The 20,539-nt window shown below is 55.4% G+C and overlaps 1 protein-coding gene across 12 annotated transcripts in view; it reads left to right on the top strand.

The window, feature by feature from the left end:
- FBXO25 (F-box protein 25) overlaps positions 1 to 19,833 on the top strand; it is a 54,296-nt gene extending 34,463 nt beyond the window's left edge. For 4 of the 12 annotated variants that reach the window (XM_058719801.1, XM_058719791.1, XM_058719790.1 and 1 more), the window contains 6 exons: positions 6,581 to 6,674; positions 10,286 to 10,470; positions 14,120 to 14,302; positions 15,588 to 15,731; positions 18,093 to 18,119; positions 18,659 to 19,833. In XM_058719801.1, the coding sequence (XP_058575784.1) occupies positions 6,581 to 6,674; positions 10,286 to 10,470; positions 14,120 to 14,302; positions 15,588 to 15,731; positions 18,093 to 18,119; positions 18,659 to 18,748 (723 nt within the window). In that variant the 3' untranslated portion in view covers positions 18,749 to 19,833. The remainder of the gene's footprint in view (positions 1 to 6,580; positions 6,675 to 10,285; positions 10,471 to 14,119; positions 14,303 to 15,587; positions 15,732 to 18,092; positions 18,120 to 18,658) is intronic. The other 8 variants (XM_058719794.1, XM_058719802.1, XM_058719792.1 and 5 more) reach the window with 7 other exon arrangements.
- The last annotated feature ends 706 nt before the right edge of the window (positions 19,834 to 20,539 follow it).

The following is a 20,539-nucleotide window of genomic DNA, read 5'->3' on the forward strand; positions in this document are numbered from 1 at the left end:
CAGCGAGAATCCTTGCCTTCTCACCTGCCCCCCTGCCCTTCACATCCCCCTCCAAAGACCCCTCGCTTATGCCCACCTTCCAGTAAAAGCAAAGGCACAGAACTGGCCCTCCAGCACCTTTTCTGCCCACGCCAGCTCTCCTGCCCTTTCCCAGTTGCGGTCTGGGTTTTCACCCCAGGACCCCCCCCCCCCCTTCCCCCCGCCTCCCCTGCTCCCACCAACCCCACCAGCTCCATTCTGCTAGCTGCCACCTTCTCCGTGGAGATGCAGGGCCTCCACACGCTTGGCCGGGAGGCGCTTTCCTTGTTGCCCAGCGGGTGCGTGCACCCCAGGGAGGGGCTCGCGGGGTGCGTGTGTGCGCCCCAGAGAGGGGCTCAAGGAGTGCATGTGCCCCAAGGCGTTCATGGGGTGTGTGTGCCCCAGAGAGGGGTTCGTGGGGCTTCATGACCTGCACTGATACAGTCAGCTTTGCCCGCAGGAGCCACTGCTTGATGTTTCTGTGCTGCTTTAAATGTTTGTAGCAATGCTTCCTACATCAGCAGCTAAGAGGATTGTCTTGGAGTTGTCAGTCGGGTGATCTCCCGTAATTGATGCTGAGCAGTCCGTCCTCGTCAGTGTTGTTAAAATAAACCAGATGTGAAATGCTTCATTGTTTCCTTAGGTTTCCAGTGGCATTCAGTGATGGTTTCCTTGAAAATTTGTAAAAGAAATTCAGAGTTTGTACTTCTTGATATTCCATGAGATCCCTTTGTTTCCCTAAAATTAGCAAATTTAAATTGAGACTAATGAATAATTATTACACGTCTTCTGAATAAAAGTTTTGTGTTCAATTATGGACTGTTTCTGTTGCCAAAGTGAAAGTAAGCAGTTGGAGTGGGGGTATAGCCTTCATTCTCACCTTGGCAGGAATGAAAATTCAGTATCCTCTAAAAAACAAATTCAGACTCAGTTGTCCTCTCCAGTCCTGTAGGTAACGGGGTAAGCCATTCTTGGGATTATCTGTGAAGAAATATTTGAAATGTAGGGGTGCCTGGGTGGTTCAGTCGGTTAAGCGTCCGACTTTGGCTCAGGTCATGATCTCGTTCGTGGTCTGTGAGTTCGAGCTCGGCATTGGGCTCTGTGCTAACAGCTCAGAGCCTGGAGCCTGCTTGGGATTCCATGTCTCCTCCTCTCTGTGCCCCTCCCATGCTCATGCTCTCTCTCTGTCTCTCGATAATAAATAAACATTAAAATAAATTTTTAAAAATTGAAATGTTTTCATATCTAGATTAATAATTTTTCAAAATTTCAGTCTGATTTTGAGGAGTAAGTGTTGTTTATCTGAGCTTCATTCACTCAACTTTATGAAGGAGAAGAAAAATTAACTTTAGGTGCTGTGTGTGTCCAACGCCTGTGGCTGACGTGGAACAGAGGCTGAGCTGAGCATCCCTTCTGCACCCGCGTGCTGGTGGGGCCCCCAGGGAGACCTGTGAGCGGGTATGGGCTGCGTATCGTAGGGCTCCAAGTGCGGGACGGGGTCGGCCCCCTCCTCCTGCACCAGGGCAGGTCTTGACTTTACTGTCCACGCAGCTGGGGAGCAGGACAGCACTTCCTGCTCTGGGCTGACGCCCGTGTGCACCAGCACTCACGTCTCCCACACCGCCCAGCTGTTTGCATACTTGAGAAACCATGGTCCTTCGTCACCACTGTCTGCTCTCTCGTCATGAGGGGGCTGCCGTATGCCAGTGTCAGGCTGGTTGGTTATCGGTGATGGCAGACTGCTCTGAAATCCTGGCTGTAATCCACAAACACCTTCTTCTTGTTTTAATAGTTTGTGAAAATTGTCCTGGCCTGTTACTAAAGAGCCTTACCATAATTTATTGAGCTATTAAATTTCTTCACTCCCAGAAAATCAATGCAAACTGAAATGTTTTCACTTACTAGTAATTTTTCTCTCATTAAGTGACTGTCCACAGTTATTATTTCATAATATGGCCTGAGAAGTTTCCTTATTGATGAAGAAATAAGGACAAGTCAAGATGCTGCTTACATTTGACCCCTGGTGAGTGAACGGTTCTTAATACCTGGTCCATAATCCAGCTCAGTTTCCATTTATCCCATTTGTAAATCATGTATAAGTAGATGCATTTCTGGTCAGTTTTATGAGCTTACCTTCTTTAAGATAAAGACTTAGATTTAGTGGGATTTTGAGAATTCTACTTAAGAAAATTAAGCACACATTTGGAAACCCACCAAACCAGCATTTCAGAGACTCTTGTAAAGCAGATTCCATTCACACTGTGCAGTAAACACTTGTGCTGTCTGGTGGTGAAGCCACATTTCCGGCCAGTTCAGTGTGGCTGGTCCCTGCCCTCCGGTCAGCGTCTGGCTCCTGCGTGGGCAGCCTGTGTGTGCCCGTCTGGTCATTGCTTCAGAGCCTCTGAGCCTCAGTCATCACCGCCCAGGTTCCCATCTGGAGCCCCAGGAGCGTGGGGACTTGGTCTGCTTTGCTCACTGCTGTGTCCCCAACACCCTTCCTGTTTATCCTTCTCTTACTGTTGGCAAGTAGTTTTATTGTTTGTGTCTTTTGTTTAAAATTGTATATTACTAAAACAGTATCAGAAAGCATATAACTTTGAGAAACTCCTGTTTTATATCGGTATTCTGTGAGACACCTGCTTTCACCTGTGAGACACCTGCTTTCAGTCGAAGGAAGCGCTCGTCAACTAGCTTGACATTTTGTTCGCAGTAAAATTAAATTCGACCTTGTAGCTCTGACATTTTAAAGCAATATAGCATAAACTGATGGTCATGGTAGTGCACTGGGAACATAGGCTTTGGTTCTTGAGACAGTGAGTCCTCCCAGTGAATGCACATCACCTAGAAATCCGCAATGTCGTTCTCCTGGGTCTATGGGCTGCGGCCTCGGCTTTAATCTTCAACTGTCCACACGCTGATCCTGTCAGTGAGATGACCTGTGTGAGAATCAGAGCTGCCAAGGCTCCCTTTAATGAGGAAGATTATAAATTGTGTAACAGTATAACATAGATGAAATAGCAGTCTTTCTTTCTGCCGGTTCGAGAAATCTGTGAGTAAGATGAGAGTCCATGGGATATTAGTCCAAGGAAAGTGGAGAAAAGGGATAATGCAAGCAGTAGAAATCCTGACTCACAAACCATCTGCTCAAGCCGGTTCCCAAATGGGAGGCTTGGTTTTAATGCAGCCTGTGTCAACTGTGAGGCCCATTGGCCCTTGAGCAGAGGGACGGGGTCCCAGGCCTTGGCCGCGTCTGCCAGACGCCCTCCCTGGGATTCTGCACAGACTGCTCTGTCGCATCCAGGGTTAGGGTGACGGTTCTGCTCCTGCCTGTGACATCTGGTTAGAACTCTCTGCTCTCACAGAGTTTCGGCCATGCTCCTATATTGTTAAATGCTGTGAAATTGAGAAGACTTCTAAAAATCAGATCATGAAATTCTAAGTCGCTGAGGGCTGTTTGAACCTGGCAGTTGGGGGCAACGGCCTGGGTTTGAAAGATGCCTGTGCACAGGTCCTGGCTCTGCTCCCTGTGATGTCACTTTCCTGATCTCTGTGGACGGTCCCAGTCATGCCCCCCCGCCCCAGGGTGCGGTAAGAGGCCAGTGACGTCAGGCCCCACAGACAGTGTCTGTGGTCATCACTCTGCTTTCCAGTGATTGTGAACGTGCTGGTGGAGCAGTGGCGTAGCTGTGCCCGTGAAGAGTGTCCCATGTAAAAGTCTGTAATAGACTTCGTTTAAACAGGAAACTTATTGGCCCTTTTTGTTGGTCTTTCTGCACCTCCCTGCGCTCTTGTGATCATTCAGAAATACCTGTATGTGTGGAGCCTTGAGCTTTCTCTCGGAGCCATGGTTAATCAGGAGTGCACCCTGGTGCTTTATTTAGCTGAATTCAGTTTTAGTTTTGTTACATTCTGACAGAGTTGGACCCCTAAGTGCTCTGTGCCTTTGAAATGTGTTGCATTTTCCTTTGTGGCCATTTTCGTAATTGACTTTTGTAAGGGTTCTCTTGACCCATGAGAAAAATCCACATTCTCTATTTGAAGGATGTAATTTTTCTCTGCTTGTATTTAAACAAGATTTGGTGGTTATGTTAATCCTTCCAAATCTTTCTCATTTTGAATTTTCAAATTTGAAGAGATACATAAAAATCTCTGTAACAAACTTTCATTGGGGCGCCTGGGTGGCTCAGTCGGTTGGACGGCCGACTTCAGCTCAGGTCATGATCTTGTGGTCTGTGGGTTGTGGTCTGTGCTGACAGCTCAGAGCCTGGAGCCTGCTTCTGATTCTGTGTCTCCCTCTCTCTCTGCCCCCTCCCCTGCTTGCTGTCTGTCTCTCTGTCTCTCTCTCAAAAATAATAAACATTAAAAAAAAAAAAAACCACCAAACTTTCATTAAATTTGCAACAGATTTTCTTTGTATATCTAACTAAATGCTGTTTCATCATATTTTTTTGTAAATTGTGTCTTTTGCCCTTTTATCTTAATTACCATTTTAAGTTTTATTTTGAGAGGCAGAACATGAGCGGGAGAGGTGCAGAGAGAGAGAATCCCAAGAAGGCTTCACCCTGCCAGTGCAGAGCGTGATGAGGGGCTCGAACTCACCGTGAGATCGTGACCTGAGCCAAAACTAAGGGTCGGACGCTTAACTGACCAAGCCCCCCGGACACCCCTAATTACCATTCCAGCCTGAAGTGTCACTTGTCACCCGTTACCATGGCTGCTCTGGTTTTCCTTGGGTTTGCACAGGCCCATGTGCTGGTCTCTGGCAGGTGTCCATCCATCCTCCAGCCCCTGTGAGTGATGGCCCGGTCTGTCTCATGTGGATATTTTACACGACAGTGGAAAACCGTGGTGGTGGTGGGGGGGGGGGTGCTTGGGAAGACGCAGCCCCATGGACCCTGGTCCCCACAGGGAAGGAGCGCTCATGAGGGCAGGAGGCCTCCAGCTTGGCCTCAGCGTGTTCTCTGCTCTGAGGTTGCTGAGGACCCCGGAGACACTTCACTTACAGGAGTTGTCTCAGTTGATACTGTGTAGAGATAAAAATAGCTGTTACTTCTCTGTGTAAAAGTGAAGAGTGGGCGGCACTCCCTTTGCGAGCCTCCTTCGCGTCTGTGGCCGCACCCCATCAAACTGCCCCTGGAGCCCTTCATCACGCACCCCGGGAGTCTGGCTGACTTGGAAACCTCACAGTGGCATTGAGGGACATGGACAGACTGCTGGGCTGGGGTCCTTCCCTCCTCCTCCCTCTGTGCTCTGGGGAGCAGAAGAGACGTGTGTCTGCATGGCTGGTCTGTGTCTCCGAGGCCCCGTGTTGTGGCAGTGGGAACCTGTGTTTATTAGCGATGCCACACGGGCAGGTTGTCTGCAGGGCCGTGGCGCGAGGTCTGGGAGGCCGCGGTGGCTGGAGACCTGTCACTGGTGCAGCACTTCCTGGAACAGAGCCCATCCCTTCCTCCCAGTTGGCCCGAATTCTAATGTGGTTCTAAACTCAGGAGCAAGCGGGTGTTGTTCAGCCCCACAGTGCTGGCTGTGAGGACTTTCAAACTAGGAAGATGCTCAGCAGTGATCAGATCAGGAGCAGGAGCCGAGGGGCTGGATCGTCTCAGACACGTCTGGTTTGATCGGCTAGGACCTGTAGGCCCCGCCCTGACGTGTGTGTGTGTGTGTGTGTGTGTATGTGTGTGTGTGTGTGTCTGTGATCATGGCAGCGGAGCACACATGTGTAAGCATGTTAGAGATGGGAGGATGATTTGCCCCCGAAGATGATCACGTGGTTGTCATCCTTGTAACGCCTGGTTTGCACTTTCGCGGCCTCCCTGGATTCCTTTTCTCCCTCTGGACACCGGCACGGTGAACTGGAGGGAGGGTGGAAAATCCACGTTCCGGGAGACAGGAGGCGGGTGTTCACGCACTCGGAGGTGGCTTCACGCTTGCGGAAAGCAGCCGAGATGGGGCAGAGACGGTGCAGGAAGCCGGGAACAGACATGTTCCGACCGCGGGTCGGGGGCAGGTGTGGGGGCCACCAGCAGACACTCGTGCCGGCGACGGGGAGGCCTGGCTGTGGCCCCCAGAGAATCCCGTTTGTGGGTCGGCGGGGGGGGGGGGGGCCCTGCCGAACAGGCCCTGCAGGAGGGAGCGCGCGTCTCTCAGAGCAGAGTCGGAGGGGGGCGTGGAGAGCCTGTGGCGCCCCCGCCGGAGGGGGTGAGACTGTGCAGGCAGACCCCCGTGGCGGTGCCGGAATCAGAAGGGGCTGTCATGGGAGGTGGCGGTGGGTGGGCCAGGGGCCAGAGAGACGCCGGTATGGACGGAGGGACAGGAGCGGGCAAATGAGGAAGAATGAGAGGGAGAGAGAGCGTAAAGGGGAGAGGGCCGGTGGCGGCCAAAGGTGCGGCCCAGCACACTGTAAGGACGCATTCAGGAGACTTGCCTGAGGTGAAAATCGCCTTGGATCCGCCCCTCGAGTCCGCGTCCACCCTCGGAAATCACTGCTCTGAGGACGGTGACAGGCCAGGGGCCAGCGTGGCTCCTGCCTCCCCATCAGCTGATGCATCCTCTCCCGTGGCAGCTCCTGCAGCTCATCGCGAAATCCCAGCTGACCTCGCTGAGCGGCGTCGCCCAGAAGAATTACTTCAGCATTTTGGACAAAATCGTCCAGAAGGGTGAGCTGCTGACCGATGTGCTTACTAACCTAGATAAGGAGACGGGGACGGCATTCCTCTTTATTAGTCGCCAGTGCGGTCAGGAACCGCACTGTCCAACGACGCGGTCGTTCCTAGACCCGGCTCTACACTCGGCTCTGTGGTTCTACCCTTCTGTTCCTGTGGTTTCCTTTCCTGAAGGTTGCTGTGCACACAAAGGAGCATAAGATGGAAGATAGTTACCCCGAGTTCTAGAGAGAGAAGTCACCTTGTCACAGGGAATCCCCGAGTTCTAGAGAGAGAAGTCACCTTGTCACAGGGAATCCCCGAGTTCTAGAGAGAGGTCATCTAGTCATGGGGAATCCCCGAGTTCTAGAGAGAGAAGTCACCTTGTCATAGGGAATCCCCGAGTTCTAGAGAGGTCATCTAGTCATGGGGAATCCCTGAGTTCTAGAGAGAGAAGTCACCTTGTCACAGGGAATCCCCGAGTTCTAGAGAGAGGTCATCTAGTCATGGGGAATCCCCGAGTTCTAGAGAGAGAAGTCACCTTGTCACAGGGAATCCCCGAGTTCTAGAGAGAGAAGTCACCTTGTCACAGGGAATCCCCGAGTTCTAGAGAGAGAAGTCACCTTGTCGTAGGGAATCCCCGAGTTCTAGAGAGAGGTCATCTAGTCATGGGGAATCCCCGAGTTCTAGAGAGAGAAGTCACCTTGTCGTAGGGAATCCCCGAGTTCTAGAGAGAGGTCATCTAGTCATGGGGAATCCCCGAGTTCTAGAGAGAGAAGTCACCTTGTCATAGGGAATCCCCGAGTTCTAGAGAGAGGTCATCTAGTCATGGGGAATCCCCGAGTTCTAGAGAGAGAAGTCACCTTGTCGTAGGGAATCCCCGAGTTCTAGAGAGAGGTCATCTAGTCATGGGGAATCCCCGAGTTCTAGAGAGAGGTCATCTAGTCATGGGGAATCCCCGAGTTCTAGAGAGAGAAGTCACCTTGTCGTAGGGAATCCCCGAGTTCTAGAGAGAGGTCATCTAGTCATGGGGAATCCCCGAGTTCTAGAGAGAGAAGTCACCTTGTCGTAGGGAATCCCCGAGTTCTAGAGAGAGGTCATCTAGTCACGGGGAATCCCCGAGTTCTAGAGAGAGAAGTCACCTTGTCACGGGGAATCCCCGAGTTCTAGAGAGAGAAGTCACCTTGTCACGGGGAATCCCCGAGTTCTAGAGAGAGGTCATCTAGTCATGGGGAATCCCCGAGTTCTAGAGAGAGAAGTCACCTTGTCGTAGGGAATCCCCGAGTTCTAGAGAGAGGTCATCTAGTCATGGGGAATCCCCGAGTTCTAGAGAGAGAAGTCACCTTGTCGTAGGGAATCCCCGAGTTCTAGAGAGAGGTCATCTAGTCATGGGGAATCCCCGAGTTCTAGAGAGAGAAGTCACCTTGTCATAGGGAATCCCCGAGTTCTAGAGAGAGGTCATCTAGTCATGGGGAATCCCAGAGTTCTAGAGAGAGAGGGCACCTTGTCAGGGGGATCCCCGATTTCTAGAGAGAGAGGTCACCTTGTCACAGGGAATCCCCGAGTTCTAGAGAGAGAGGTCATCTAGTCACGGGGATCCCCGAGTTTTAGAGAGTTCACCTTGTCACAGGGAATCCCCAATTACTAGAGAGAGAGTTCACCTTGTCAGGGGGAGTCCCCAAGTTCTAGAGAGTTGACCTTGTCAGGAGGGATCTCCGATTTCTAGAGAGAGTGTTCACCTTGTCAGGAGGGATCCCCGAGTTTTAGAGACTTCACCTTGTCAAGGGGAATCCCCAATTTCTAGAGAGAGAGAGAGTTCACCTTGTCAGGGGGATCCCGATTTCTAGAGAGAGAGGTCACTTGTCAGGGGGAATCCCCGAGTTCTAGAGAGAGAGAGAGGTCACCTTGTCACGGGGAATCCCCGAGTTCTAGAGAGAGAGGTCATCTAGTCATGGGGATGCCCGAGTTTTAGAGAGAGAGTTCACCTTATCACAGGGAATCCCCAATTACTAGAGAGAGAGAGTTCACCTTGTCAGGGGGAGTCCCCGAGTTCTAGAGAGTTGACCTTGTCAGGAAGGATCTCCAATTTCTAGAGAGAATGTTCACCTTGTCAGGAGGGATCCCCGAGTTTTAGAGAGTTCACCTTGTCAAGGGGAATCCCCAATTTCTAGAGAGAGAGTTCACCTTGCCAGGGGCGATCCCCAATTTCTAGAGAGAGAGTTCACCTTGTCATGGGGAATCCCCAATTTCTAGAGAGAGAGTTCACCTTGTCAGGGGGAATCTCCGAGTTCTAGAGTGTTCACCTTGTCAGGGGGAATCCCCGAGTCCTAGAGAGAGAGTGTTCACCTTGTCAGGGGGAGTCCCCGAGTCCTAGAGAGAGAGTGTTCACCTTGTCAGGGGGAGTCCCCGAGTCCTAGAGAGAGAGTGTTCACCTTGTCAGGGGGAGTCCCCAAGTTCTAGAGAGAGAGAGTTCACCTTGTCAGGGGCGATCCCCGATTTCTAGAGAGAGAGTTCACTTTGTCACAGGGAATCCCCAATTTCTAGAGAGTTCACCTTGTCAGGGGGGATCCCCAAGTTCTAGAGAGAGAGAGTTCACTTTGTCAGGGGGAATCCCCAATTTCTAGAAAGAGAGTTCACCTTGTCAGGGGGGATCCCCGAGTTCTAGAGAGAGAGAGTTCTCCTTGTCAGGGGCGATCCCCGATTTCTAGAGAGAGAGAGAGTTCACCTTGTCAGGGGTGATCCCCGATTTCTAGAGAGAGAGAGTTCACCTTGTCACAGGGAATCCCCAATTTCTAGAGAGAGTGTTCACCTTGTCAGGGGGAATCCCCGAGTCCTAGAGAGAGAGTGTTCACCTTGTCAGGGGCTATCCCCGATTTCTAGAGAGAGAGGTCACTTTGTCACAAGTAGCCAGGTACATGTCGTGCTTGCTTTATGTTTCCATGACCAAGGTTGTAAACGTTTAGGCATCAAACAAGCCTGGAGCTTTATTTTTAATTTAACGCTTGTCTTGAGTAATTACTGGCTAATAATAAATGGAGTTTAAATTTCACACCATGAGTTTATGCTCCCATGTAAATTTAGGATTTTATGTGTAAGGCATTTTTAAATATCAATTCTCTTGATGATGAGTATAAAGGAAATAGAGGCTGCCAATCTTAAAGGCGAAATCATAGACTCAACCATAATTCTACTATTAGGCAATATTTTCATGTCTTTCTAAATTTTATCATGTTTCTGGTATCTCAGAAGTGATGCCAGTTTGGGGTTGTGGTGAAATTAGGTCATCGTGTTTTGTTTTGGTTGACTATCCATGACCTAAATTCACCACCATAATCATTTCCAAGCACATTCCCGTGGTTGTGTGACCACCCCTCCATCTGCCTCCGGAACATCCCCGTGGACTCTGACCCCTCCCTGGTGCACACCCCGCCTTGTCTCAGAACGGGCTCTACATGCGGTCTGTCCCTTCGCGATGCCCCCCCCCTCCCCATTGTGGGACACCACCCCCTGGGTTCACCCGTGTTGGGGCAGAGCAGTGCTCCACTCTGTGGCGCGTCTGTGAATGCTGTCGGTGGACGAGGGGTTGACTTGTACAGACCCACAGTCTTGTGTTTTGTCCTACCCAGTGCTCAACGACCACCAGAACCCCCGCCTCATCAAGGATCTTCTCCAGGACCTGAGCTCCACCCTGTGCGTCCTTGTCCGCGGGGTCGGGAAGTCCGTGCTGGTGGGGAACAGCAACATCTGGGTGTGCCGTCTGGAGACCGTTCTTGCCTGGCAGCAGCAGCTGCAGAACCTTCAGATGACTAAGGTAGGGGCTCATGGGCCCGACAGCCGCGTCCGGGGAGTCCGTGTCACAGGATGCTTCCTGGTGACCACGGGGCCCGAGCGGCCGGTACGGCTTTTGGAGGGGTTTTTTTCTTTGTGTGTTTGTAATTACTGCTTGAAGATGATATGGGCCAGATGGCCCCGTGATGGCTTCCGTTGCCTTGGAGAAGACCGTGGGGGTGGCCATCACTGAGAGGATGGATCGTGAGGCAGTGCGTTAACTTGCCTCTAAAGGAAGTTAGGGGTTCGGGGCTAGAATAACACCCCGTGAGTCCATCTGCCTTGTACTGCCAGCGACTCCTGTGCACACAGTGCTGCTTCTCCAGGGTCCGCGTTTGCCCCACGAGCCTGCTGTCCCTGTTGTCACATGCATCTGCTTGGAGCTCTGCAAGAACGTGCTTGGGCAGAAGAGGGTGCAGATCCCGTCACTTGTCCGGAAAGGGCTTATTCCAGGAACTGAAAGTGTTCGCCCAGCTGACTAAGTCAGTGTTGCAGGTGGTATTCTATTCACGTCCAGGATTCTGTAAGGGAAAGAGTGGACAGAATGGCCTGCGGTGCCCAGCAGGTGATGGATTCTCCAGATTGCCCTTCTGATGGGGCTGAGGTCCCCTCCCGTCAGTGCGCCTGAGGCTCCACACGAAGGCAGCTGCTTTCAGAAGTGATCTGGAAAACCTTAACTATGGGCCACTTATTTGCCATCTGAATATGGGATTTACGGAAAGAGTAGAGGTTCCCTAACTATGGCTTGAAGTTACAACAGATTCTCTTACGTTCAGTGTTGGTAAGCACTCAACAGACTTGACAGAAGCATCATCTGTGCAGCGGATGTGGTGTCCCCCCCGCGGCTGAGAGCTGTCACTGGAAAGTCCGCCTGTGAGAGGGACACGCACGCCGTGTGGAAGCCTTGCACAAGTGGCCAGACCTCACACCTGTGCCCCACTTGTCTCTCGCGTGCGTGGCCAGACAGCCTGGAGGTGCCGCCTGAACTAGTGAGCTGGGGGAGGGCGGCCAGCAGGGGTCTGAGGGCAGGACCCCCATGGAGGGAGCTCGTGGAGAGAGAAACGTGCGGTGACAGCAGCCCCCACGGGAGGGCAGACAAGCACACGGTTGGGCTGGCGCACGTCGCATCACGAGGGGAAGGCAGGCAGAGGCCTTGGCCGCTAGCAGGACCGAGAAGGCACCCGCCTCCTGGTGGGTCCTCCTGTCGTTCACGGCAGCTTGGAGGAGGCCCCAAGGGAGGGCAGTGGCAGGGACTGTTTCCTGACCTGGGCCCCGCTCTGTGCTCGGAGCTGGCTTTCCTGGGGCATGGTCCCCGCAGTCACTCGCACCAGGGAGGAAACGGAAAGACTGGTGTGTCAAGTGACACGGTCATGTCCACGCCGGTCCTGATATCTGATATCGCGCCATGGACTCCCTCTCTGCCCGCGTGACCTGGGCTTTGTACCCTCACAGCAGGCAGTGCGGGGAGGCTCACGGGTGGGAAGGTTACAGGAACTCGGAGGCAGGAGCTCCTCAGGGCGTCAGGCTGAGGCCGCAGGCCAGCAAGCCTTGAGTTCCACCTTCGATTATTCAGAGGACGCTTGTGTAGACACCAGTGGAGCAGGGCAGCCGAGCATGCGCCCGGGGCATGGACGGTGTGGGTCCAAGAGCACCGCCTGGAGCTGAGCCCCGCCGGCCTTGGACACCGCGTCCCGTGTCCCTGGTGGCAGCGGTGGCCTCCTCTTCCCAGTTCCAGGAAAGAAGTCCGCGTGGTGACCCTTAAATGCAGGCTCCTGGCCTCCCAGAACTGTGTGGCCAGGTTGTGGGCATCTGCATCAGGCGGTCATTGTGTGCTGGGAGCCTGGGCGAGACTGCAGGGGACAGTGCGTGACCGCACGTCAGTCCAGCTCGTGGGTGTGAGAGTCATGGTGCCTGAGTGTGGGGTCCTGCCTGCGGGGAGCAGACCCCTTGCTGTTGCTGCTGCTGCTGCTGAAAGGTGGCAGAAACTCCCCCAGGGCAACGACAGGCGGCCCTGTTGTGAGGGGAGAAAGTCGAGGGCGGAGGCGGGTCCTCACTGGGTCCTGTGGGAGCCAGGGCAGCTCGAGGGTCTGCAGCGAAGGTGGGTGTGCTTCCACAGGAGTGGGAGCGGGTGCCTGTGATGTGCCAGGAGGGCCAGAGCAGGAGGGGAGGAGCCGCGTTCCTGCCCGCCTGGGGACCTGCTTGCTGAGCTCAACAGGAAATGGCTCAGGAGTGGCGGGGGGCCGCTGAGTGGAAGGCGCCACAGCTTCGGCTTCCAACTGACGGTCCAGCCGGGGTTTTGTGCCGCCTCACGTTTGCGCCATCAGAAGTCGTGATGAACCACGCCGGTGTTTTCTGTGGTGCCATCTGGTTCAGTCACACTGGACCGTCCGGCCTCACCAATCAGGGTGTTTCCTGTGCCTTGTGAGGGCAGCGGGTGTTCATGAGCTCCGGTGTGATGTGCAGGTTCCTCTGGGGAGGAGGAAGGAGGAGCACAGGAGCAGAAGGAGCCGTCACGTTCCTGCTGTAGTGCTCACGGAGCGTGTGTGTGGGCCCGCGCGTGCGCCCTCTGCCATGTGCCAGCAGCACTGACAGCTCGTGTCTGCGGGCGCCGTGCTGTCCAGTGGAGGCGGGGACACGTTTGTCAGTGCGATGGCAGGAACACGGGACACGCCTGTGCAGCACTGCCCGGTGACGTCTCCCAGGCTGGTGGCTAGGGGTCCGACGAGGGGAAACATCCTCAGAGATGTGCCCTGAGCTGTCACCACGCCCGGAGGCATGGGAAGCCTCCTCACAGTCCCTGCAAAGTGCCATGATTCACCTGTATCGGGGCTGCTGCTGGGCAGTGACACAGCGACGACGTGGACCGAGAGCGCGTGGCCTGGCCCCTCTCCACACCTGCCGGGGGATTTGGGGACCAAGCTCGAGGAGTGCTCCCCCCACAGGCACTGACTGTGCCTAGGGAACTGGGCTGCCCAAGAGAACAGAAACCAGAGGGAGCCGGCCGTCCCTGGGGCTGACCGCCAGGGACGAGGACAGTCTCTCAGCCACTCAGCCACGTCAGGAGTGTGCACGGGTGTGCATGTGTCCCCGAGCCCACAGGACTCTGCGCCCTTGTTTAACCCTCACTGTGCTCCCCGTGTGCTAGTGAGGGGTTCTTGCCGGGAGGTGGGGGTGCTGACAGGGTGCCTGCCTCCCTCCCTCTGTCGCCTCTCTCTCCATCCGGGTCCCCTCCACTCCCCCCATGGGATGTGCACAGGCTCCACCCCATCCCCTGGAGCTGCACCCTCGGGAGGGAGCGGGGAGGGCATAGCTTCTACATTAGAAACTGGATACCCAGTGCTACCGGGGCCTCTGCGATCAGCCAGTGGCTCCCCGCCGCCCCCCTCCCTGCTCAGGACCCCCTGGCCCCCAGCCACGTCCATGTCACGTGGAAGACGTGAATCTTGCGCAGGGGGAGGGTGTGACCCCCGGGGCCTAGGGCAGCACAGGACTCCACTGCCAGGAGGGAGGGACGGTGGCATTTGGGCTGCGTGTTGGTCGGAGCTTCTGCTCAGGCTCGGCTGCTGGGCTTCCTTATGGCCTGGCGCCCTCTCGTGCTGTGCGCAGTGAACCGCCGTCCGTGTCCCTTCCAGCAGGTGAACGACGGCCTCACGCTCAGCGACCTCCCACTGCACATGCTCAACAACATCCTGTACAGATTCTCCGATGGCTGGGACATCGTGACACTGGGCCAGGTGACCCCGACCCTGTCTGCGCTCAGTGAGGACCGGCAGCTGTGGAAGCGGCTGTGTCAGTACCACTTTGCGGAGAAGCAGGTGAGTGTGGGGCCCCTCAGAGCTTGTGCAGGACCCCGTGATTTCTCCTCGGGAGCTTGTGAAGTTCATTTTCCACGTTGGGGAGGGTCCGTGACGGCAGATGTGACCCAGCACAGATGGCAGAGCGAGGCAGGGCTTTTGGGTCCCCGGTCGGCACCAGGGCATCTGTTCCTTGCCCGCCGGCCTCCGCCGCGCCGCATGCCCTGTAGGTGCTGTGCCCCCTGAACCCGAGCCTGTGCCCAGCAGCTGTACACGGCTCTCTGCGCTCCCCTCCCCGCAGCCCGTGCCTTCAGACCCAGTTCTGAGAACCGGCGACCTGCTGGCCGTTCCGGTTTGCTGTCGTGCCTCCGGGACCGGAGCTGGAGTCTCACGCACGTGAGGGGCAGGTGGGACGGTCAGGAACCAGGCCACCTGTCAGAGGCGGGTGTGGCTGCTGTGGGGACAGATGAGGGCAGTAGACAGAGCCTTGGATGTGTGCTCCGGGGGAGACCGTCGCTCTCGGAGGACAGGGTGGCGGGTGTCCTTGAGGAAGGGCAGGTTGTGGTGTGCGTGAGGGTGCTGCAGCCATGCCATGTCCCGGGGTTTCCCCAGCGGGCTGAGAGGAGCCACGAGAGCACTGGGAGCAGAGTGCAGTTTCTGTGAGATTGTTGGTCCTCTGGAAGAACGTTCAGGAGAGTGTGAGGATGCGTCCGAGGCCAGGAGGGCGGCACAGCTCCTGGAGGAGGAGCTGGGGCTGGAGTGGCACAGGGAAGTGAGCGGGCCACCTGCCCTGGGGACCAGACGGAGTCCGGGGTGTAAGGGACCCACCAGGCCTGGCGCTGGAGGTCCTGGGCCGTCAGCTAAGCAAAGGGCCATTGGGTTTAGTTGGAGGCCTCTGTGACCCCAGAGAAAATGGTCAAGGTGGATTTGCTGTCGGAGAATCAGAGAAGTCGGGATGAATTTCAGCTGCGAGGAAAGACTGGGGTTCTAAGGTCAGCATAGATGAGGGGTGTTGAATTCTTTGGAGGGAACAGGGGGACAAGCCAGGGAAGGAGAGAGAAGGTTCTCCAGGATGGAGGCGGCAGGTGGGACTTGCCTTGGGCGCTGTCTCTGTGACGGTGGCAGAGCCCCAGGAGGGCACAGGTCTCCTGGGCGGGGATGCTGCCCTGTCCTGGTCCCATCTGATTTGATCCAGGTGAGTTGGATTGCAGGTAAGTGTGTCCCACACTCTGCTGCCTTGTGAAATCAAGCCGCACCTGATACCGTCTGTGAAAGCCACGTGCTGAACAGAGTTGTGTGTGTCCAGTTTTGTAGACACCTGATCGTTTCGGAGAAGGGCCACGTGGAGTGGAAGCTCATGTACTTTGTGCTGGAGAAGCACTACCCAACCCGGGAGCAGTACGGGGACACCCTGCACTTCTGCCGGCACTGCAGCATCCTCTTCTGGAAGGTGAGGTGGCTGGGCGGCTGCATCCTGGACACGGCTGTCCACTGTAGGCCCAACAGCAAGAAGATGGGAGTTTCCTCAGTGTCCCGGCAGGGGGACCAAGTCACGGAAGTAAAACGTACAACTTGGAGTCTGACTCAGAACGCGTTTCTGCCTTTGCTGGGCACTCGCTGGCAGGATGTGTCCCCGGGTTGGTGGGGCCCATGGCACCTGGCCCTGGGCCGGTGCCGGGTTCCTGCCGCATCTCCTGCCTGCGGTTCTGGATGCCCTACCAGCCCACGACTGGAGGGCAGGGGTGAACTGTCCTTTGTACACCTGTGTGGAGCCCGTTCGGAGCTGTCCCGGGACCCCTTGGAGGTGCCTCCACAGGCTCCCCCTCCAGGCCCAGCCCCCACAGGAGGGAGGGCACAGCCTTCCAGACACACAGGGGGTTTCCTGACTTACCTGACGGAAACTGGACCAGAGTTTCCTGACTCACACTTGAACCCGAGTACCCAGTGTGCTGGGCGCCCAGCACCCTGTCACCTCCCGCCACGCAGACCCGGGGCTCTCCTGGGCCCTCCAGGCGGAGGTGAGCACGTGCACACCTGCCCTGGGCAGCCCCTCGTCTTCCTCACCTGCTGATACTCTGCATCTGGGACTGTGTGTTTATGTTGTAAGATTTCCACGGGAGGGCGGAGCAGACGCTGCTGAGGGTGACCCGGTGCGCGTCCCGTGTGCGGCATGGCCCTCTCGCGCTCTCCTGCCATCCGCTTCTACCTGGCCGATCCAGCCCTATCTGTTCACTTCTGCCTGTGATTTGTTAGGTGGACCATATGGCAAGCCCTAGGTTGTCAGAAAAGAGAGGACTGCTTGAGATTTTTCTCATTTCACGTTATATTTACAGTAGTGTCACCTCTGGGTTTTCAGGTTATCCGTGGCAGTGAATGTAATGATGTTGTTTTCTGTATTATTTTAATGGAGGTTTATTTACTCTGTGAAAGGTGGGCAGTGTCACGGATCTTTCCTGATGCCTCCTTGCTCCAGTTACATGCAATCGTGTTTCTGACTCGCTGGCTTACACTTTAGCAGGACTTCCTTCTCAGAACGGAAAAGACAGAACGTGTCATGTGTCTTGCAGTGGCTGTCCTGTAGAACATGTTCTCTAGAACACAGTTCAAGAGCAGAGCATCTGTGAGCAGGCCCGTCCCTCCCTCGGTCTCATGTCTGTCAGAGGATGAGTGGGGCTCCAGGTGGGGGCAGAGGGGCCTGGGTCACCAGTCAAAGGGCACAGACAATAGTGTGATGGGGGCCGCGTGTCACACACGGCAGGTCCTTGTGGACAGAGAGGTGTTGGGGGCTCACCTGACAGGACCAGACTGACCTCTGTCTGCAGTCCCAGCACTGATGCCAACCCACCACGGTGTGTCCCCTGATGCCGTTGGAGCGGGTCCCTGCATGCGATCTGGTCTCAGGGCCCCTTGCTCAGTGCCTACACTGGGGGCCCTGCTCCTTCCTCCTGCCTGTTCTGCAGCTGAGTGTCTGGACACCCCCCCCCCCCCCCCCCCCCGCTGCAGCTCCAGGGAGAGTGGTGTCAGGTTGGGGGAGGGCTGTTGGGAGCCAGACAGAGTCCAGGTACTGCCTGGGACCATGTCCCCTGTCTTGGGGTGTCTGCCACCAGAGATCAGATTGAGTAGAGACCAGTGTTGATGACACTGCAGGTCTGGGGCTCTGGGTGGGAGTGGGAGTGATTACAGCCGGCTGTGCCTGTGTGCAGGAGGTTCCCGGGCCGCCTCGTGCACTCTGCCTCCACGATGCAGTGACCATACGCTGGTATCCAGCCCCAGGTCCCTGCAGCCAGGCCCACACGTGGCGGGCGGGTGGTGGTCTCCTTCCTCTTGACCCCAGTGGGTGGTGGGCGGGTGGCCACGAGGCTCCTGGCACCTGTGGGATCTAGTTGACTTGATTCAGCAGCAGGCGCTCAGCTGTGAGGGAAGGAACAAAGGGCTTTCCTAAACCTGTGGTAAACCTTTCAGTACAAAACGTACGTGGAAACACCAGCTCTGCTTTGCGTGTTCTAGTGAACAGTCCCGAAGAGCTTGGGCACCGAGTGGTCAGTGGAGGTGGATGTGGAAACGGGCATCTTTGTCGCTGCCACAGGACCATCTTCAAGTCAGGGGGTCCTCGGTGCTGCCACCCACGCTCACTTTAACGATACGTGTGTGGCCTGGTCTAATCACCCGATGGTTCCCGTTAACACTCAAACACCTGTTATCAGAGCCAGTGTTCAGTGCAGCCCACTCTCTCGCTCGCTCTAATGCTGGTTTTCCTTTCTCTCCCGCCCCTGCCCGCACTCCTCCCGGTTCTTTCTCCACGATCTCGAAGGACTGCCGCCTTGCTTTGTTGTTCAAGGTACCTCCGTGCTAGACCAGGCCTGTGTCGCGTCCCATGCATGCTCCCCACCGACCGGCTGGCCTGGGCTCCCAGCATGCGTGGGGCCTGCGGCCAGCGGTGGGCTCCTGCCCGCTCCAGCCCCACCAGGGTCCAGGGAAGACCCTGCAGGCCAGCGCTCGAGCGGCAGGCTCAGCCGGAGAGGAAATCATAGACTAGTCCTTAGACCTCCCGCGCAGGTGCTGCCCTGGCGTGGACGAGGGCTCCCATCGGCCTGGGCTCTCAGTCCACAGAAAGCCTGTGTCCTTAGTCTTCTGTCCTGTTAGGTGTGACCCTGGTCCCCGGCTGCACGCTGCCTGCGAGCTGACGGGCGTGGGCCTGACCCCACGGGGCAGGGTGGGAGCAGAGCGGCTGTGGGGGAACACAGCGTGTGGCGCCAGGCCAGGGAGGCAGAAACCCCCGGCCCCTATCTCTTCTGACAAACTGCCGTGGCCCGTGTACTTCCCACGTGTTGTGACGGGGCAGCTGCTGGGTGCTGACACCTCTCCCTCCCCCCGCAGGACTCGGGGCACCCCTGCACGGCCGCCGACCCCGACAGCTGCTTCATGCCTGTGTCTCCACAGCACTTCATCGACCTGTTCCGGTTCTGAAGGTGCCGTCGCTGCGGGAGGGGCATCAACACCGGGTGGCACCCACACCAGGCAGCAGCCAGCGGTGAGGATAGGGACATGAGGACGAGGACGACGTGGAGAACGCTCCCCCGTGTGGCCAGGGCTGTGGGGCTGGTTTCAGTTCCAAAGGGGGTCAGGGCACCCAAGCAAACGCATTTCTACTCTCTCCTCTAGAAAGTCCTTTTCATCCAAGTCTACTAAAATTGGCAACTTTGCAGATTTATAAGTACGGTTCAGTCAGATTCTGGATTTTTAGCACCACACTGTGTGCTGAGCTGACACTAACAGCTAATGCTGTTCTTCCTAACTGTCTAATGATAGTTTCCTGATTTCGTAGTCATGAGAGGCAGGGGACAGAGTAAGTGAGCCTTGTAGATACCGGGTGCAGAGTATTTATTTTTCTTTGTGTGTGTTAACTGCACTGGCTGTGTCCAAGTGAACCCTCTGCGCATTGAACCTCGGGAGACGTGTGGTGTCTCTGTGTTCGGTGGTCGGGCTGTGAACTCTGCACAGCTTCGTGGCCGGCAGAGGCGGTGGTGGGGTGCTCCTGGTGAACCACGGGGCAGCAGCCGGCCACGGAGCATGCGCCACGGCAAGGAGGAGGAGGGACAGCCCTCGGCCTCGACTGCCCTGTACTGGAGCTCCTTTTACAGACAGAGTAATAAATCTTGTCTGTCTACCGATGGAGCTTCTGTTTTGCATCTTTCTGGAAAAGTGTGAGTGATTTTGATATCATTTATTTAAACTTTTAAAAAAGATTGCTTTATTTTTAAAATAATGCACGTCTATTTTAGATAATTTTGAAAATAAAGGTGTTAAAAAAGAATATAAAAATCCCCCATAATCCTGCCCCTGGAGGGGCCTGCTGTCTCTTGCTAGAAAGGATGTTGCCACCCCCACCCGCTGTTGGAGAGAAACACATCGTGGATTCCGATCTTTCAGTAGTGTCAGGGACCACCCGCCCACCCCCCCGCGGAATCATTTCTACTTAGTGTTTGTTCCTGCCAAGTGTATTGGAATGGTTTGCAGTTTTGCGTACTTGTAAGTAAAGATTCTGCACCTTCGGTGTCTTATCCTGTATTGCCCTGATGCTGGGGGCACAGCTTGTACGCGGTGCACAGTCGCTTCCCGCAGAATGGCCGTGGAGCTCAGGATGTCTGTGTCTTGTGTAAGAGCTTCTCATGGAGCGTAAGCCTCCGTTTACCGTTTTCACTTTATGAGCAACCGTTTTCTCAACAGCATTTTGAAAGCATGGTTTTCATTGGTTGCTCAGCACCATCCAGACCGGTCTTTGTTGTCAGGGCCCACGGGCTGTGCAGCTGGTACCTCCTCAAGACAAACGTGTCGAAGGATGTTTTCAGACTGTCCTGTGAACAGAGTTGTCACAACTGGAGACAACGGTGTTGAGTCCCTAAGGACGGCCACCCCCACGTCCTGTTCCCTCGGCGCTTTTCCTAAGGGAAGGACGAGGCGTGGCGACATTTCCTTTTCTTTGTCGGCCATTCGCTTCTGCTTTTGGTCAGTTACCTAACGTGTACCTTTTGCCTGTTGCCTTTTGTATTAATTTCTTCTAAAGAGGATATTGAAGTTTGGGCTCTTTTCCCCAAACAATGGTGATGGTGTCGCAGGGACAGGAGCACAGCCTGTCTCTGCACAGGGGACGCAGTCAGACCCAGACCTGGGATGCGCGAGGCCCAGGTGCGTGCACGAGCCCGGCCCGAGCTAGTGGCAATCTCAGCCGTGTCCAGGAAGACACGGAGTTGAGGCCGC

The sequence above is a fragment of the Neofelis nebulosa genome, chromosome 3 (assembly GCF_028018385.1).
Source record: "Neofelis nebulosa isolate mNeoNeb1 chromosome 3, mNeoNeb1.pri, whole genome shotgun sequence".
In the NCBI taxonomy this organism is placed as follows: domain Eukaryota; kingdom Metazoa; phylum Chordata; class Mammalia; order Carnivora; family Felidae; genus Neofelis; species Neofelis nebulosa.